Source organism: Typopeltis vanoorti, chromosome 15 (genome assembly GCF_054136105.1).
Source record: "Typopeltis vanoorti isolate ZY-2024b chromosome 15, IOZ_Tvanoo_1.0, whole genome shotgun sequence".
In the NCBI taxonomy this organism is placed as follows: domain Eukaryota; kingdom Metazoa; phylum Arthropoda; class Arachnida; order Uropygi; family Thelyphonidae; genus Typopeltis; species Typopeltis vanoorti.
In genome coordinates, this window is record NC_143563.1 from 22,469,283 (window position 1) to 22,490,650 (window position 21,368).

The following is a 21,368-nucleotide window of genomic DNA, read 5'->3' on the forward strand; positions in this document are numbered from 1 at the left end:
GTCAATTTCTAGCTCATGTTGTCTGTTCTGAATTTTAAAACTCATTATCTTCCTGTTTTCTATTTCATATTTGTATGTGCTGAAGTTTTTTCATGTATTTTCTGATCATACTACTTAATAGGCATTCTATTTCCTGTTTAATGGGAATGGATACTTCCAGTTCCATGTGATGGAAACAGTCTCTGTGCTAAGTATTAGAATTTTAGTTGGGAGTGTCAGAGAATAATAGTCTTAGTAACAAAAATGTTTGGAAGTCATTAATCAGATTCCTCAATACTTCATTTCACCTTTCAAACAATAACCTCCATACAGTCTTAGAAAGCAAACAATGCATGCCATGTATCTTTGTGACTCATTCTGATTGTTGCTCTTTTAACCATTTATTTGAGATAAGCTTTAATTTTTAATGCTTGTTTACTTTCCACTCTGAAGAAGTCACTAATACCTCAGGGTCTGTGTGTGATCTGCTTATAATGACTATTATATAAGGAAAAAATATGATTTAATATATTTTTTTTCCTTATTCAAATATTACTTTTTTCTGTTGCAGCTTTTTTTAGAGTGGCCATTTTAAAAGTTACCTGCATGGGCAAAAAATCAAATTCCAAGAAGTAGAAATTCAAACTATTCACATGTGCATATATGTTGTAGAAACCATCAATATGAGCAATGCCAGAAGATGTATTGTTAAAATAAAATGAGAATATATTTGAAAAGAGTAATCAAGATCAGGAAAACCACTGAACAGAAATAGTCCACTTGAACTCCTATCACTGAATTTTAATGAAACATGAAAAATTATTTCATAGCTAATCATATTTAATGGCTCATTATTATTATTTTTTTTGTGGTGGTGTTTTTTAAAATACACTTGAAGATCAACCAAAATTCCTATCTAGAGCATTTTGGAGATTTATTATACATGATTTACTCTTCGATTGTGAATAGCCATGTAACAGGCATATGTAAACATATTTATATATAAATAGCCATGAATATTAATGTTTTTAAATAATATTCAGTGATAAAAAAGTTTCTTTCCTTAAATACAAAATACCTATCACCATTTCCAATAACCATTTGTAGTAAGAAATAGATTCTCACTACAATTCCATATTTTATAAAATCAGAAAATTTCTTTACTAGCACTGAAGGCATCCATAAAATCACTCCCCATTGCTCAAAGGGTGCATATGGTTACATGGTTGAGTCAACGAAGGAAGAGTCTCTCCATAATAGGATTCTGCTGGAATATAATTAATTTCTTTGAGATTTACCGGACTTGAAAAAGGAGCAGCATATGTCTCACAACTAAAAGATTTTTCCTGAGAATGAACTAATAAATGTCTTTTCAGATTGCTTGGTGTTGAAAAAGCTTTGTGACACATTTCACAAGGAAACAATTTCTCCTCATTATGAACAAATAAATGTGTTTTTAAATGGCTTGAACGTGCAAATGCCTTCCCACATATCTCACAAGTGAAGCATTTCTCCCGAGTATGAACCAGTATGTGAGTATTCAAACTAAATAATCTTGCAAATGCTTTGCCACATGTCTCACATGTATAGGACTTCTCCTGAGTATGTACTAATAAATGTGCTTTTAGGTGATCAGATCGTGAAAATGCCCTGCCACATGTCTCACAAGAAAAAGATTTCTCTTGTGTATGAACTAATATATGGGTATTTAAACTGAATGATCTTTGAAATGTTTTTCCACAAATTTCACAAGCAAAGGGTCTTTCTTGAGTATGAACTAATAAATGTGTTTTTAAACCACCTGATCTTGAAAATGTCTTACCACATATTTCACATGCAAAACATTTTTCTTTGGTATGAACTAACATATGTGTTTTCAGATGACCTGCTCTTGCAAATTCCTTGCCACATGTATCACAAGAGAATGACTTCTCTTGAGTGTGAACTAGTAAATGTGTTTTTAGATTACTTGACTGTGAAAATGTTTTGGAGCATATTGCACAAGAGAAAGGTCTATCCTGAGTATGAACTAATGAATGTCTTTTGAGATTGCCAGAATATGCAAATTGTTTGCCACATGTTTCACATTTCAAATCTTTCGTGATTGGAGTTTTGCCATTTATTATAACATATTCATCTGGAGCAATATTTCCTATATTTTCCTCAATGTTTTTGTTAGCAGTGGCATCCTGCTTATTCGTAACATCTGCCATTGAATTTTCCAGTAATTCTGCTCTTTGTCTGTGTATGTTTTCTTCTTGGAAAATATTTTTCTGACTGGTTCCATCAGTGAACATTTTTATACATGTGGTTTGGAATAAATCACTCTTATTCAAACTTGGAAATATAACTTCATCATAGCATACATATATTTTATTTTGGAAATCTGCATCTATTCATTTCATTTCCTTCGTTAATGATTAGGATAATACTTTCTCTTCCTTGTCACATCTGAAAAAAATAAATATATAAATAAACACAAAATAAAATACCATAGTCTCCCCTTATCTGCAGTCAGTCCCAGTCTGAAAATATTAAATGGTAAATTCCAGAAATAAACAATTTATAATTATATTGGCAAAGTGGATATTAGATCCAGCATTCTTTCAATGCTGAATGTTTGTAGAAACTATGAAAGATTTTAAGTTGACCTGAGAGCTTACAGTGATCAGTACCTGAGTTGCCTTACCTTGCACCACTTAAGTAGCTAAGGCAATTCAGAGATGCCGAGGATTGTATTCTCATAAACTCTCAGGTCAACTTATGAAACTTTCATAGTTTCTACAAACATTCGGCTTTGAAATAATGTTGGATCTAATATCCGCTTTGCCTATATAATTCTACATTGCTGAAATGAAGCAGTGTGGCTCTTTCTTTTAGTAATAAACAATTCAGCTGATTCCAGAGGTAGTCCAACATCAGGGCAACTCTCTGCAAAGGAGGAGAAAGCTACACACCTTGCAGCCTTTGAGAAATCAGGAATTGAGAGCCATTTTGAGTAGTTCACAGTTATCAGATTGACTGCTGCAGTATCACAGCGCTTGTGTTCAAGTAACCCTTAATTTACTTAATAATGGCCCCAAAGTGCAAAAGTAGTGATGCTGGCAATTCAGATATGCCAAAGAGAAACCGTAAAGTGCTTCCTTTTAAGTGAAAAAGATAAAAGTTCTCCAACTTCATAAAATAATAGATAAATACACCTGCAAGATTTCATTCACATTCAGGTAACTTTTATTACGGTATGTTGTGATAGCTGTTCTATTTTATTATTAATTATAGTTGTTAATCTCTTACTGTGCCTAATTTATAAATTAATAAATTAAACTTTATCATAGGTATGCATGTATAGGAAAAAACATAGTGTATATATATATATATATATATATATAGGGTTCAGTACTATCCACAGGGTGTCTTGGAACATATCCCACAGATAAGAGGAGACTACTGTAAATAATAAATTAAAATAAAAAATAAGGAATAATCTAAATTATGCAGATAAACAATAAGTACACATATACTGCACTTCATTCTAATATAGATTATGTTTAAAACTAAGCATTAGTGGGAGCTGATTAAACATTCTGTCCCACTAGCTAATAAATATACGTCAAATTACATGACACTTCAAAAGGAATTCCATGACTAATCATGGGACTACTCTACATTGCACAATACCAACAATTCCATTCTACATTACCCTAAACATAGTTTTTGTTTATTTACTTCATGTTTTCCAACCAATTTGATTTTTGCAAGAGCAAAATTCTGAATTTCGAGGAGAGAAAATTTCTGCTACATCCATATGAAACCAGTTAACTTCAAGTGAAAAAAACCTTTAGAAACATTCCTTCTTTTGAATGCACTACATTGTAGGATAGGTTCTATAATCATCAACTCAGCCTTTTTGTTACAAATACTATTATAATTAAAATATTATTAATATTATATGGTGGGATGCATTTTGTGCTGTACTAGTGCAACATAAGGCATGCCACATAATGCAGCATGAACATTAAATAATAATCACATCTAGAAACTCCACAGTATTCTCCTTGTCTTACAGTTATTGTCAGACAAACAGAATATTCTCTAATTTACTTCTCAAGTAACTAGACTTTGCCTTTGATAATCAATCACATATCAGATAAATGGATAAAAAATTACTAGTGCTACTTTAAATATGTCAAGTACTTCACAATACAATAATGTAGTGGTTGTAGAGAATTTATATACATTTGTTACATTAAAAACATTTTGCACAGAATTTCAATGGCTGAGATTAGAAAAAAAATCAATGATTGCAATTTGCTTGTAATCAGCTCACCCCTCCACTTCCTTCAACTGCTAACATCTTGGTGTTTTATGAATTTATTGGAAACCAGATATCAAAATTCTAACTCAGAAAAATTATTAAAAATTGCAATTGCTTAGTAATATTTCTAAACATGATGGCCTAGTAAAAGAAAGAGGTAATTATGAGCTGATACTTTATTTTCGATAACTGCTTTATTTACTCAGATGAAATGTCATATGAAAAGTTATTACTATTATTATAATGATTAAGGACCACCATGGAGTCACAAGAGTCATCGTGGGAGGCTTACCCAAGAAATGCAAAGTCTATTATACCACTCCTTGAACACATTTCCATTCATGCTCTCACCACTCTATCAGGCAACACATTCCATGATTCAACCACCTTCATGTAAAGAAACCACTCTTCACCCTCTTGCTTGCAGCTTTCCTTCATAACTTCATGGGAAGGCCCTTTGTATTTGTTCGTTCCCCTTGTTCCAATAAACATAGGAACTCGCCAGTCAACCCTGTAACTTCCTCTCAACAGTTTAAATGTCTCAATCATATCTCTCTTTCTTCTATCTACCAGACTTTGAAATCCACATTCCCTCAGTCTATCTTCATAACTAGCACTATACAGTCCTGATATCATTTTTGATATCTGCCTCTGCACTCTTTCCAAGGTTAATTTATCCCCAAGATTTGAAGGGATCATTTACAGCATTGGGCATATGAGGATAATGTTATCTGTGTGAGTCAGCATGGATTTGTTAAAGACTGATCTTGTTTTAGTTATCTGATTGCATTTTATAATAAAGTAACAAGAATGGTTGATGAGGGAAAAGCATATTCTGTCATTTTTTTTGGATTTTACAAAGGCATTTGATAATCTGCCATACAATAAGCTAATATTTAAGTTGCACCACATGGATTTGGTTGTCAGGCTAGTGAATTGTCCAGATGTGGTCTGAGCTGCTTTGTACAATGGAGACAACTCTAATCTCTGCTGGTAAGTGTCCTTTGCAGTAATGCAGCAATCCTCTGGGTTACCTTCACCACCTTTGTACTCTGAATTTCAGTTTCTATCAGTCATTACCTCTCCCACTTCCTTCAACAGAGTATGCAGCTTCCCATTGACATATCCCAAACTTTCAGACTACATTTAGCTGAATTAAACTGACATTCTCATTCATTTGCCCATCTGTCCATTTTATTCAAATCCTCTTGAAGGGATACCACATCTGCACTATTACCAATAACCCTTTCCAATTGCACATCATCTGCAAACAACTGAATATTCCCCTTGCAATCCACTGACAATGTCATTGATATAAAGATTAAACAATACAGGTCCCAGTACTGAGCCCTGTGGGACCTCACTTGTAATCTTCTACTTCCTTGATACAGCTCCCTCATACACAACTCTCTGATACCTATCAGACAGCCAATTCCCAATCCAATTCACTAAGCTGACATCCAAATCCATGTGGTGCAATTTAAATATCAGCTTATCAAATGCTTTTGTAAAATCCAAAAAAAAAATGGTAGAATATGCCTTTCCCTCATCAACCATTCTTGTCACTTTATTATAAAAGGCAACCAGATAACTAAAACAAGATAAGTCTTTAACAAACAAATCCATGCTGATTCACACAGATAACATTACCCTCATCTACCCAATGCTAATGATCCCACACTAATTTCTCCAAAATCTTAACATCTACTGATGACATATAAACCGGTCTATAGTCTGACACTTCCAATCCACTACTGCCCTTATACAATGACACTAACTTACCCTCCTTCCACTCCTTGGGCACCTTTCCTGTGGCCACTCTCTTATTGAAAAGCCAGGTCAATGGAGCTGACAGTTCTTTAGTGCATTCTCTCAAAACCCATGGCAAAATTCCATCGTCCCATTGCCTTATTGACATCTAGAGTACTCAACATTTGAAACACACTCTTCTTGCACTTCTAAACCTCGAACTTGCACCATCCCTCTAGTAATAAAACCTACTTTCTAGAATGAAATATCCCAATAGAGTGTTCATCGAACAACTCCACTATATCCTTTGCATCAGTTACTACACTTCCACTTTTATGCAACATCATTCTTCCACCATCATTCCTCCTACTAGCCACATAATGTAAGAATTCCTTAGGATTTTCTTTGGATATCAGAGCCAATCTCTTCTGATATTCCAGTTTTTCCTTCCTTACCATACTAGTCATTCTCCTGCTCTCCAATATGTGGCCTTGCATTATTGTGGTGCAATAAGAAGCCATTCTTCAGCAATGGACGCTTCTTTTTGACGTGCTAGATGATAATCGCTGCTGTGTTGATTATTGTCTCTGTGATGGACATTGAAGGTCTTCCCTCACGTTCAAGATATTCCACATTTTGCCTTCCTTCCTTAAAAGTTTTATGCCAGCGAAAAACACTTGCCCTCGACATTACTTCATCATGGAAAGCTTCGTGTATCATGTTAAGAGTGTCCGATGCCGATTTTTGCAAACACACACAAAATTTAATCGCATAACGCTGTTCCAAGGACGCTTCTATTTCGAAGACTGGTCACACCTCGTAGGCGCCGATGAGCACTTGCATTTAGTCACGTGACACTCTGGCACATCATCCCGTATATGCCATCTATCAACCTCTTTTGTTAATACATACAGCAACATTTCTTTATTCCACAGAAATTAATATTGTGATGAGTGGTTTTGCCACAGTAAAATTAGTCTGATTACTTATTGAACAGCCCACATACATACAGTTTCTTCTTCCAATTTACACTGTTGTAGTTAAAATCTTCCATAGCAATCATTCTTTTTGCACTCACCAAGCTCAACTGCCTGATCATCTTCTGCTCGTCACCCTTTATACTCCTTGGCTTAGAGCAACACTCAACTAAATATCATGAGCTGCCCACCTCATGCCATATGCCTTCCTTACCATACTAGTCATTCTCCTGGCTCGAGTCTTATATTCTTAATGCATCTGCTCTCCACTCTTCTACTTATATTCCATAACTTCTTTTTAAGCATTAGTGTCATTGTTATTCAAATCTTCCATTCTGAGAGGATACAACTCATCACTTATCATAAGCAACCTCATTTGCCCTTCCTATCCTGCTGAAAAATGCTACACCCTTCTACTTCTGTCACTATATCATATTCTGGAGGTAGCAGAAAATGAAGGATAATTGGTTGCATCAGGAGTATAAAAAGCAGATCAGAAAGGAAGGACTCTCTTCGTAAGGATAGCAAAAGTGTACAGATGAGTAAAGACTAGCTAAGGTCAAGAAAAATCCTTATTTAGAGTCCTCTGATATATGTCATAAGTATTAAAAACAATGATTATAAGAGATAAGATAGTGGAAGAAAATAAATTTGCAGGACTGAAAAAGATAATAGCTGAAGTATTCAACAAGCAATTCATTAGGATATTTTATCCTCAGTAGAGTTACATTACGAGTAGCTTGAGTATAAAGGAAATGGAAGAGACAGATAAGTGAGAAAGAGGTATGTGGAAAATTAACTAAATTTAACGTTGATGAAGGAGTAGGAATCAATGAAAAATCACATCATACGGTAATGACAGCCTTGGCACATCTGTTTATCTGGCAACAGGCCAAGTAAAAAAAGAGCAGAAAAAGATTAAAATTTTTTCACTTCATACACCATTTTGTTACAAGACTGAAGCAATAAATTATAGAAATCTGTATGCTCAGTTATGGTTAAAATGGGAGAGGGGTGGTGAGAGTTAAGATCCAGAATTAGGTTGATAATAATAGTAACATTACTCTTTGATAGATATCATGGTATCGCTCTCTAAGGAGTACCTTCACTCCGTGGAGTCTAATATTAATAAGAACAGCTAACACCATTTCAGATCTTTTCAGAAATCAGGAGGGGGAGGAAAGAGAGAAATAATACTAGAGTTTAACAATCTTCAAGATAGTCCTCCAATACTAAAAGAAGAAATATTGACAGCTACAGAGAAAATGAAGACAGGAAATTCACCAGGTCAAGATGATATTCATACAGAAATGCTAAATACACACACACACATATATATATATATATATATATATATACACACACACACAAAAATGGATATGTTACTAATGAACTCAGGAATTCTATCTTTATAAATATCCTGAAAAAGACTGAGGCAGTTGAACATAAAGATTACAGACCAGTAAGCCTAATGAGCCATACAATAAAATTACTGTTACAAATTACATTGGAAAGAATAAAATCAAAAACAGCAAATGAAATAAGGGATGTCAGTGGATTTATGAGAAACGAGAGAGAGGATATATTCAATATTAGAATGATATAAGAAAGAAACCTGAAAATGCAGAAAGATGTTTATTTTTGTTTTATAGATTATAAGCATTTGGCAGTGTTCATCATAAGAAATTAATAAAAACATTAATAAATTGACAGGAATGACATAAGACACTTATTCTATATATATTGGAACCAAACAGCACATATAAAGATCAGCAATGAACTGTAAAAAAAACTTTCCAATACCAAAAGATGGGGCAGGGATGTGTGCTTACAGTGAAGAAATTTTTAAAGCATTGAAGAACTGGAGGGAATAAAAAGTAGGAGAAATAAATAACCTTTGTTGTGCAGATGAATGCTGAAAAAGTTAACAGAGCAAATAAATACAGAGTAAAAAAAAATATAACCTTATTAATTTCAAAAAAAAAAAAAAAAAAGCTGCAATGTAAGCAGGGAAAACTTTATCCCAAAGTTAAAAGAACTAAATTATAGAACAAGTCAAATGTTACATTTATTTAGGACATAATTACAGAGGATAGAAAATGCAAAAAAAAAAGAGATTAGGAGAAGAATAGAAATTGTAAATCACCCTTTAACAGAAAGAAGAATATACTGACACTGACAGTGATAAGTAAAAATACTAGAGAATGATTAAATTAAAGATTATGCCTTATTTGGTTTACTTTTCTCTATGAAGCAGAAACATGGACAATAAACAAATAGGTTTGATGCATTTAAGATGTAGATGTACAGAAGAGCATTGAAGATCTGATGGATCCAGAAAAAGAGAAAAATTAAGTTTTTGAAATGATGGGTACTAAACTGTAACTAATAAAGAACACACAAAAGAGAAAACTATCATATATGGGTCATACTGTGAGGCATGAAAGTCTTCAGGTTTAAAAATATCACGGAGTGGCTGGGCCTGAAAACTATAAAGAGAAATAGAGGGAGATCCTTAATAGCCAGCATCTTGGATGGGGATAACAGGACAGCACCATAACTTAACCTTTCACTATCACAGTTTCATACAAAAGTGGCATGGTTATTTCCTCCTAAAATTCCCCCCCCCCCCATCCTGCAGAACACAAAAACTAGCCATAAGAACAGTGTCTGCAATTTGCAGACAAAATAAAGACTCTGCACTCAACCTTAAGATGTTTCAGCTGTATTTACAAACATCATCATCTTATATGGAGTCTTTTTTTCTGGTAAAAGGCCAATTATCACAAAGTTACCACATTTTAATCAGTTACATGCAAAGGCTTCGATTTTATTAGTTTTTTTCCAATAGTGGTCTTTTAAAATAAAGTAACCAGGTGTAGTTCTATAAGAAACTGATTTTCATATGGTAAAGTAAGCAAAAAGTTAAAAAGGCCAGAGCCCATACAGGGCTATTGAGCCAGCGATGATGCCACACTTCCATTCCTTAAATGGGACACACACACGCCAGGATCAGTCTCTTAATCAATACCCATTTCCTATCGCAGGCGGGCTGTTTTACGCACTCTATACATTCCTTCGCGTGGAATAGATAAATAAAAACAAAGCTATCACCATACAGGATGTAACTTCAAACTAGACAAACCAGCTTTTTGTTATCCTATATTTCTTACACCTACACATTTCAATATTCTCAACGATTATGAGCTTTTTAACGCAGCCTTTTTAACCCCCCCCCCAACACACACACACACACACACAGACAAGCGGCATTCACAAGCTATACGTTTGACACTAGACAAAATACCTTACATACAGATTAAGAAACTATAACTGTACTTAACCTTACCTTTTGTAACTTAGCAAGAACTAGTGCAAACCAATGAAGTCAACAATTATAGAGAAGATTATAGAGAATTTATCACACACATACTCAGAGCTGCTATCAACCGAACACGAACAGCATCCTGATTAAAGAATTTCCACATATGGAGCGAAACAACATTGAATAAAAATAATCTCAAAAAGAAATACAGAAAACAACACCGAATACAACCAAAGCTTCTAACACAATAGTAATACATATCTTTTTGCAACGACTATAGACTTGTAATACAGATAATTTTCATTCATAGCGCCCTCTCACCTATTTGACTTACTGTAACTGGTATTATATCACATGTCATACAAAAATTTTTCTAGTTTTTCAAAAATATTTTTCTGATATTTCTAGTTTATGAAGCGGAGCAGGATAATAATTGGCATCATTTTACTTCTGTTTCAAGAAGGCCTTAAGCCAAGCCATTCCCTTAGTTGTTGGCACTTCTCACTCGCAAAAATGTGGCGAAACGTGCATGGATTATCTCGGCATACCAGGGACTCGGTCCTTAGGGAGAAAAAAGAATTGTATTGCAGAAAATAAAAATAAAAAAATTAAAATACTGTATAGCACTTTAGCTGTCAGTGGATAAAAATTCAACTATAAACTATAACAATTTAAAAAATAATAATAATTTTGATAAAATTAAAGGGCAGAAACATGTAATTGTGGCGTTTCCACATGGCTCTTTGATTGGAAAAGACTTCAGCCCGACTCTCGTCGTGAAGAAAGGAATCTTTATAGGTATTATTTCTGGGAAAATTCCTGGGAGAATCTTTATATATGAACTTTCAGTTGAAGGTTAGTTAGCCGATCTTGCATGGTGGTAACATGGTTTTCTTCTCTCGGAGACGCAGGATTTTCATCCCCCATACAGTGGCGGCCCGTACATGCACTGCAGCACTCCCAAGGAAAAAATGAAAAAATTAAATTTTGTTTGTGTTTATAAACAATAACAACAAAGCGACATTATATAAATGCAGTACAACATGTTAAAGGTTACAGTTATGTTTTGACATTGACTGAATAGTTAATAATTGGAATTGTTCGATTAACGCTTTAGATTACGAAACAAATGCACTGTCATCTAACGCCGATATTCGTTTGCACTTGTCATTGCACGTTACGCCATTCCCACACTGCTCAAACGGCAGTGTATTTTTAGTATGCTTACGTGCCTTATTTCTGTGAGATATGAAATGTTTATTGTTGGTGTGTTTGCGTGAACTATTTTTTGTAAATCTTATTTTATTTTGTTAAAATAATACTATAATTATTTATTTATTATAGATACAAGGCTGAAAATATGAAAAGAATTATATTTTTTCAATTATCGTTACACGAAACAAATGCACTGCGATCTAACGCTGATATTCGTTTGCGCTTGTCATTGCTATTGATACGAAAATTTTATTATTGGTGTTTGTTCGTGGTGAGGATGAAATATTTTTAATAGAGCAATTTTTAATATGTAAATTTATTTATTAATAAATTCGTAACTTTTTTTTTTTTTTTTTTTGTATATGCAGCATCCCCACTTAAAATTTTCACCCGCCGCCACTGACCCTATGCAGACTAATTGGCCAAGAGAATACACACAGTTTACGCACAAAAATATTTTTTTCTAGTGGTGAGCAATAGATGCCATTTTCTTGATGGTAGTAGTCTTGTTATGTGTAGTGGGAGGATTAAGCAGAGAACATGGCGAGTAGTGTATGTTCCCACGATGAATCCTTCGAAGTGTTATGTAATAATAATAATAAAGTCATGTGGAAACGGTGTTTGCATCCATGGCATTAAGACGACCAAAGAAAAGCAGAAATTCTATTATAGTAGCCAACTAGAAGAACTTTTTTCTAAGCTTTTTTTTCGACTTGTTAACGAATTAGTCCATCTCTGGCACAGGCATGGAGTTAATTTTTCTCTCTAAAGCTCACGAAAATCAACCGTGGAATTTATATATCAGACAATAAAACATATTGTTCGAGATAGGGAATGTGATATGGCAACAGCTGTTTGTTCTCTGGGTGGCTATTAAAATAATTGAGAGTCTTGGACCAGTTATCTCTGATTGGCTAAGGGTAGGCTGACCATACGTGCCGTTTTGAACTGGATAGTACCGTTGTTGTTGTTTTTTTTTTTTTTTCATATTTCCCGACCGTCCCGTCGTTTTAATAAAAATGTAAATTTTGTCCCGTTTTTAATAAAAACTATAAATATACTTTAATATTGGTCAATTATTCATAACCTATAATCGTTTGTGAATCAATGGACTCTCATGAAATTTATAACTGGGAGGCAGTTGGATACATGGAACAAAGAAAACATTCCTGTATCTGATAAATGGGTACAGATTTTTCTGAAATGAGCGGGAAAAAAAACGCCTAGACTTTTGTAATATTGTAGAGTTTTTTCTTTGTCTTCCAGGAAGTACAGCACCTGTTGAGAGAATATTTTCTGTTATGAACAGTATCTGGTCAAAGGAGAAATCTAAGGATTTCTAAGGTCAAAGGAATAAGTGTTGAGACAATGAGGGCTATGTTAGTTGTAAGAAAATTGTGTGATGGTGTTTTGAAAGACCAAAATATGCTGAACAAGATCACTTCATTGGAGAAATATTCATGGTACGATCGTGATGAAATGCAGCCCCCCCCCTCTCTCTATGTATACCTGAATGTTTGTATGGGTTCAGTCATCGAAGAATAATGGTAAGCTCAATATGCTTATGTAATAAAACTTTTTTTTACCATCTTACTTTTTTATGCATATAGAATATTACATAACCACGTCCCGTTTTTGCCATCTCGATGTCCCGTTTTTATCTCAAGGAAATATGGTCAGCCTAGCTAAGGGTAGAGAATGATTCCCCCAAGTCTCCAAAAGTGAGATGGGGCTAAACAACTTCGCCTACTCGTTTTGGGGAATAAAAGGCATTAGCAGATTTATACATATAGCTACTGTTTATTCAAGTTTAATAACATGTGCACAGACACATAGTATATTTGCTTTACAAAGATGCATACATGTATTTTGTACATGATGTTGGACAAGAATTATACTTAAAAGAGTCTTTAGTTCTATAAGGTTTGGTAAATGCTGGATATTTTTTTGCTGAAGATAGAAGATATTATTGTTGTTGTTAAAAGACATCTCAAATGAGTCTAAGGACACACCATGGTCATTCAACTCACCATCTGTACTACTTAATCCACATCTACACACTACACCAAGTACCTCCCCTAATAGTATTCTTGACTGTTAACTGCGTATGTATCTGACCAATTTGCCTATATGAGGGATGAAAAATATTATCAGAATTTCAATGAGAAAAACACGTTTCTCGTCATAGCGAGAAACGTGAGGTGTTTCACTGTAGAATTGAGAAATGTTTCGTTATTTCCAGCAGGTCTATTGAGGCGAATTAGTTCATTCATTTTTTTTAGTCGAATAGTAGTTTTTTAATCTGGTTTTTGCTGTGAGGTTACTCAATGAAGCTTTGGCATGGGATCAGGAAAGCTTGCCACACAGATAGTTATATTCGTAGAGAGACTGGGCTGTTGTTACTATTATTATTATCAAATCAGCTAACGCCCTTTATAAGAAATAGACAAGGCTTTGTAACCCTATCTATCCTTCGAGCCTAAGAGGGAAGTTCAATCTCCACTAGTAGCCAAACAGAAATATTTGGCCCAATACTGTCACTAATTATACATGCCAATCAGTGAAGAGAGGCGACTGACAAGTGTCGCCATCTCGTTGTCCCTACTCCAAACACTTTATTTACTTTCTGAAATAGTATATATTCTAGGGTCGATTTTCTTGAATTTACGAGACGAAAAACCAGAGTTACCTGGTAAAAAAAAAAAAGCGTGCCAGTACCAGAGATCGACTAACTCGATAACTGATCATAAAAAGGTTTAGAAAAAGTTCCTCTGGTTGTCGACCAGAATTGAAGTTACGTCGCCATTCTTCAGGCAGCCCAGGGCTGCCTGAAGAATGGCGACGTAACTTCAAATATATTCAAATATATATATATATATATATATATATATATATATATATATATATATATATATATATATATATATATATATATATATATATATATATATATACACACACACACACACACACACACACACACACACACACACACACACACACACACACACACACACACACACACACACACACACACACACACACACATAGTATGCTCATTTTAATTGGCATTTTTTCTTTGACATTTCTTTATAGTTTCTTTTTCACATTGTGTCTATTATAAATATCTGTGTTCATATAATCTTTTTTTACATGATAATCTGCTCAGTGCCTTGCGTTTTCTAAAGTCCTTATACCTCATCTGAGGATTTTTTTTCTTCAATGAGTCATGCATTTATATCATTCTATCTTAATCACTTATATTAACATTTAAATTACTATTTCATACATCCTATTTTTCATTTATTTACAATTATATACATGCTGTACATAGTATGCTCATTCTAATTGGCATATTTCTTTGACATTTCTTTATGGTTTCACATTGTGTATATTATCTGTGTTGATACAGTCTTTTTTTTTTTTATAGATTGACAATGACAATATATATAATGGAAGAGCTTGACCATATTTTAATGATGTATGATATGTAAAGTAATTATATGTATTTGTTTAAATATGATATATGTAAATAGCACTACGATAAGTTCATAATGTATGAACCAAACCTTTACATTTTAAAAATAAGCATTACACAGGTTTATTAGAGAAGAAATTATTTAAGAAGTATTTTCTAACACGACAAAAAAAATATAGCACAAACCCAAGAAGGAAGACGTAATATACTACCAGCAAACAGTTAAATGTAATTACATATAGAAACAAATAGGATTTATGAAATAGTAATCAAAATGTTAATATGAGTGCTTAAGATAAAATGACAACAATAATTCAGATAGAATGATAGAATGTATGACACATTAAATTAGAAAAAAAATCAAAAGCTCAGATGAAGCATAAGGACTATAGGAAACAGAAAGCACTGAGCAGATTATAATGCACTTCTACCGAGCTACACAGGCTCAATAGTTTCGAAGAACAGTATTTATAATAATAATAATAATAATAATAATAATAATAATAATAATAATAATAATAATAATAAGCAGAACTGTGTTTTGGTGGCGTTGAAGTTGATAAAATTATCCAAACCCCATTGATAAATGTGTTGAAGATCAAAATTAAAGGTGTTCTGCAGGTTGTGGTAATTTGTGCTTTGTAGGGTGTGTCAAACAACAAGGAGAAGTGTAATGTGCTGTCATCAGCAAAACTGTGTATAAGATCAACAGTCAGTTGGAGGAGATCGTTTATGTACAGAAGAAAGAGAGTGTCCGAGAGTCCAGAGACTTTTGGAACCCCAGCATTAGTGGTATAGACAGGAGATAAAAAGCCATTCACCATCATTATGAGTGAACAACTGTCCAGAAAGTTGGCTACCCAATTGTAAATGTCAAAGGGTAGCCGAATGACCAAGGTTTTCTTAATAGATCTTTGTGGCAAACTCTGTCAAAAGCATTGGAGTTATCAAAAGTAACCACTTGCGATTCGTCAAACCTTTTAATGGTGTTTGTCCAGAAATGGGTGTCGTAGTTTAGTAGGTCCACTGTTGATTGATAGTGACAGAATCCATACTGTTGGTCATTTATTAGATGAGTGTTTTCAAGGTAACGTAGGAGATGGTTGCTGATGATTTTTAGAATTACTTTAGAAAGAACTGAGATGTCAGAAATTGGGCTGCAGTTTTAGGAATAGTTTGTATATAGGCTAGTTTCCAAACTGCAGGATAGATACCAGTGGAATAAGAAAGTGAAGCAGGCAGTAAAAAGTGGGAGTCATCTCTAGAGCACAGACCATCAGAACAGTTGAAGGGGTGCCATCAGGGCCAGGAGACTTTTTGGTATCTAATTTGAGCAACTTTTTCTCTTCTGTTTAGCGAAAGGTCAAACGCAGTATTGATTGTTTGGTGTGTTGGGAACATTTACCATGATCAGCTATGCAAGAATTGAAGAAGTAAAAATCCAGAAGTTGGCTTTTTCTGTGGGATGATACAATCTGGGTGTAATAGTGGTGTTGGGCAGAAGTTACGACCGATAGGTTGATTATAGCCCAGAAGGCATGACTAAAGTTTCCTGCTATTAGGTCTTCCAAACTCAGTCTAAGCCTAGAATAGCGGTTTTTTTTCCAAAAAAAAAAAAAAAAAAAGCTATTCTAGTTTTTGATGTAAGCAGTATACGAAGATGGAGTTTGGGACACAAGCCAGTTGCGGTATGCTGTTTTGTACAACCTTGGTACACTTGTATGAGAACCAGGCTTAGATAGAGGATGAGAATTTAGAGTGGTGTGGAGGAATAAATTTTTCCATGTCGATGAGAATTATTTCGGTGATTCTTTTCGCATATGGGTTTGGCTCTGGTGGTTGGAAATTTGACAGAGGAAATGAATCATAAAAGTTGCGAAAATCGTCCCACTTGTCTTTCTGGTAATGCCGTACAACACATGGATGTGTAGTTGTTTTATTTCTGTGTGTGTGTGTGTGTGTGTGTGTGTGTGTGTGTGTGTGTGTGTGTGTGTGTGTGTGTGTGTGTGTGTGTGTGTGTGTGTGTGTGTGTGTGTGTGTGTGTGTGTGTGTGTGTGTGTGTGTGTGTGTGTGTGTGTGTGTGTGTGTGTGTGTGTGTGTGTGTGTGTGTGTGTGTTGTTCTTTGGGGGAAGAAATCTGCACTACATTGTGGTCTGAGGCGACGAAGAAGTCTGAAGTGTTTGGGAATGTCTGGTATTCTGGTGGCATGTGGACAATTGGTGCGAGATCGTTTGTGATTGCAAAAGTCACAGCCTCTTTACCTGCTTGATTTGTGCAGTTGGAAGCAAGCAGCCAACTACTGTTGTGGACATAGAAATCCCCGTGGAAGATTACTTCACTGTTTGGAGAAAATCAACATTTAAGAAAAGGTGAGTGAAGAGTTCAGGGTGGTTGTTGGCATTAGGAGAGCAGTAGAGACAGCATATGAATTTGATAATAAATCACCCATATCAGCTGTAATACCTTCTCATAAATTCATTCACACTAGATGCACTCACTACCCCTAAAGACAAACTATTCCACTTACTGCTCTGTGAGAGAAAAACCTAGCTCTTCTTCTTGACTGCGAGCAAATTTAAACTTCCGTGAATGCCTCCAAAAGATCTTGTGTATCTCGTTGGATGTGGCGTTTGCACACCACGGCGTTGGCCGCATGAAGGAAGACTTGGTTTCAAATCTAGTCGGCGACTAGAGGAAATTTTCCTAAGCCTTTTTTCGACTGGTTCCCAAGTTAGTCGATCTCTAGCACGGGAAAGCAGGTTTTTTGTCCCCTGGAATTCAATAAAATTGACTGTAGAACCCACACTATTTCAGACATTAAATATATTGTGCATTCACGTCAATTCACTGCATTCCACTCAGTTAGTGAGTGGAATGCAGTGAATTGACGCCCCAAGAAGTGCCGCCATCTCCTGGTCCGTAACACAATATATTTAATGTCTGAAATAGTGTGGGTTCTACAGTCAATTTTATTGAATTCCAGGGGGAAAAAACCTGCTTTCCCGTGCTAGAGATCGACTAACTTGGGAACCAGTCGAAAAAAGGCTTAGGAAAATTTCCTCTAGTCGCCGACTAGATTTGAAACCAAGTCTTCCTTCATGTGGCCAACGCCGTGGTGTGCAAACGCCACATCCAACGGCACTTCTTGGGGCGTCAATTCACTGCATTCCACTCAGTTAGTGATGCCCTTGGGCCAACTACCTCTGATTGGGTACCAGTGGAGATTGAATTGCCCACACAGTCTCCAAACGTTAGGGCTAAAACGGCCTTGCCTACTCCCTATACGGGAATAAAACGGCGTTAGCTGATTTTTTTAATGCTTCGATGTTCTATCTTTACCTTTAGACCTATAGACCTGTACCTTAAGTCCAGTTAGGGTAGAAATACAAGAAAACAATGATGGTAACAATGTCTCAAGTAGCGATGAGTTTGTCTATTTAGTGTGAAGTGGAGGTTAACAGAATGAAATATATGGCGGGGTGTTGCTACAGACCTGGCAGCTCAGTTGTATGGGACAAAGAAATTAATCGCCAATTTAGCCTTATGGGTACCAAGCGAACGACCATTATGGGTGACTTTAATTTTCCAAACATTGATTGGGTAGAAGAGAAATCTCATGATCAGAAAGAACAGAGATTTGTTGAATTGTTGTGGGATAACTTTCTCAAACAGAATGTGAAAGAAGAAACTTGAGCTCAAAGAGTGTTGGATTTGCTCATAGCATCAGAAGGGATCTCTGACAAGAATATAGCTATTTTACCACCAATCGGTGACAGTGATCATGCTGTTCTTTCTTGGGAAGTATCTACTTGTACTGAAGCTCCGATTAAATCAGGCTACATGCTGAATTCAAAATCTGGAAATTATGATCAACTTAGAAGAATACTATCTTTGGTCCCATGGTATCAGTTACTGAATGGGAAAAATGTCAGCAATGCATGGGAATCTTTGAAAAAGTGCTTGAATGAGGTGGTATCTGAATGTATCCCTAATGTTCGAAGAGTAAACAGGTTGGGTGTGAAATGGATGTGCAGCCTTATTAAGCTAGAGATCCACAAGAAGAAGATGATGTGGAAAGAGTATCATGAGAATAAGAGTGAGAGAAGTTATGAAATATATAAACCTGAGGCCAGAAAAATAACAAGTATTGTGAGAAAAGCTAAAACGGAGTATGAAAAGAAATTGGTCATGCAAGCTAATGGCAATCCAAAAGAATTTTATCGTTATGCCGCAAGCAAAAGAAAGAATGAATGTGGAAGAATAACTTTATTGAATGCATATGGTACACGAGTGTCGGAAGCTAAGGGGATTGTTCAGTTAATGAGTGCTCACTTTGCTAAGATATATCAACCAGGTGTATGTAGTATGGTGCACAGTGCTATTGCTACGTTGGATGAAGAGTTAGAGGTTCATGAAAATGAGATTGAAGAACTTTTGCATAACCTGGATAAGAATTTGTCAATAGGGACAGATGGAATACCTTCCCGTTTGTTAAAGGAATGTTCAGCTGAATTAGCTAAGCCTTTCACACATTTGTATAATTTGAGTCTCAGCTCAGGAATGATACCACAGGAATGGAAGGAATGTAATATAGTTGAATTTCACAAGGGTGGTGCAAAAATTTATGTCTAACTACCGACCTATTAGTATTTCTGGTGTGATAGTGAAGATTTTAGAGAAGTTAGTAAGAACTCGCATACAGAAATGGGTAGACAAGCATTCTATTCTCTGCATAGAACAGCATGGGTTTACTAAAGTTTACATTGTTATAAAATATGAGCAATTTGCTCATATTTTATAACAATGTTATGGCTGAGTTGGATAAAGGAAATGGATACGCTATGATAATGTTGGATTTTTCTAAGGCATTTGATAGGATACCACACGATAAGCTGTTGCATAAACTGGAGAATATGGGATTGGAACATAATCTATTGACTTGGATCAGGGGATGGTTAACAGACAGATATCAAAAAGTGGTATACAGTGGATATGAATCAGATTTAAGGTGTACCTCAGGATTCAGTCCTTGGGCCATTATTATTCAATCTATATATTAATGACTTCAAACAGGGTCTATCATCAGCTTTGCAATTGTGTTCTGATGATGCAAAGATAGGCAGGGAAATCAGGGATGCTACTGATATTCACTAATTACAAAATGATTTGAATAGACAGAAATCTGGGGAAACGAAAATGGCTATCAGTTTAATGTTAGTAAGTGTAAAGTTATGCACTTTGACTGACGTGATTAGAGATCCAGAGGCATATTATATTAGCGGGGTTATGCTACAAGAAACTGAAGAGGCAGGGGATCGTGGTGTATTGGTGGATAAGAATTTAAAGTTCAAAGGTCAAATAGCAAAAGTTGCAAATACAACTCAGAGGATAATTGCTATGTTGAAGCGAACCTTGACATGTAAGGATAAGAAAGTAATTTTTCCTCTTTATAAGGCTTTGATAAGACCACACCTGGATTACTGTGCGCAGATTTGGTCTCCCGGGTTCCAAGAAGCCGTGGAAAGGGTGCAAAGAAGAGTTACAAAGATTATATCCGAATTATGGGATTTAGATTATGAGGACAGATTGCGAGCATGTGGATTACAGACTGTGGTTAACAGGAGAAAGAGGGGTGATATGATAGAGGTCTATAAAATTTTGAATAGGTGTTATAGCATTCAAATGATGAAATTTTTCGTTATATGGAATGCGGGGAAAGAACACGGGAGCATCCATGGAAGTTAAGGTTGTTCTCAGTCAAGAAAGGGGTAAGAGCTAGTTTTTTCTCTCAAAGAAAAAGGGAAGGTATGATAGCTGGGTTGGGTAATTTACAGCTTCCCTCGATGAGTCCTTGACTCTCTGGAGGTCTCAGATAATAATAATAATAATAATAACAATATCATCCCTCTTTTTCCTCTTAATCAGAGCTGTAATTCACATACTAACACTCTGTTCTCATAATCTAAATCCCATAATCCAGATATAATCTTTATAACTCTTCTTTGCATCTTTCCACAACTTCTTTATCCCCTTCGAACCCTAGAGACCAAATCTGTGCACAATAATCCAGGTGTGGTCTTATCTATGCTTTATAAAGAGGAAAAACGAGTTCCTTATCCTTACATGCCATATGATCTATAGCGATCTTTCCTGCTATTGTAACGTTTAAATTCCTATCCACCATTACTGCAGAAACGAAGATAGTTTTGGTTCTGTGCACCTCCAAACTGCAAGCACTCTTAAACAGGAATGGAAACTATCAGACAGCTTGTGTTTGAAAGTTTCCTTAATGTTGTTTTCTTTTCAGACTGATATCTTACAATACGTAAC

The 21,368-nt window shown here is 35.2% G+C and overlaps 1 protein-coding gene across 1 annotated transcript; it reads right to left on the reverse strand.

The window, feature by feature from the left end:
- Positions 1 to 1,113: 1,113 nt before the first annotated feature.
- Positions 1,114 to 10,514, reverse strand: LOC150098491 (uncharacterized). The gene is made up of 2 exons (XM_090405686.1): positions 10,370 to 10,514; positions 1,114 to 2,430 (listed from the first exon to the last, which is right to left on the reverse strand). Exon 2 carries the CDS (start codon positions 2,274 to 2,276, stop codon positions 1,167 to 1,169), a length of 1,110 nt encoding a protein of 369 aa, XP_090261812.1. The 5' UTR covers positions 2,277 to 2,430; positions 10,370 to 10,514; the 3' UTR covers positions 1,114 to 1,166.
- Positions 10,515 to 21,368: the final 10,854 nt, after the last annotated feature.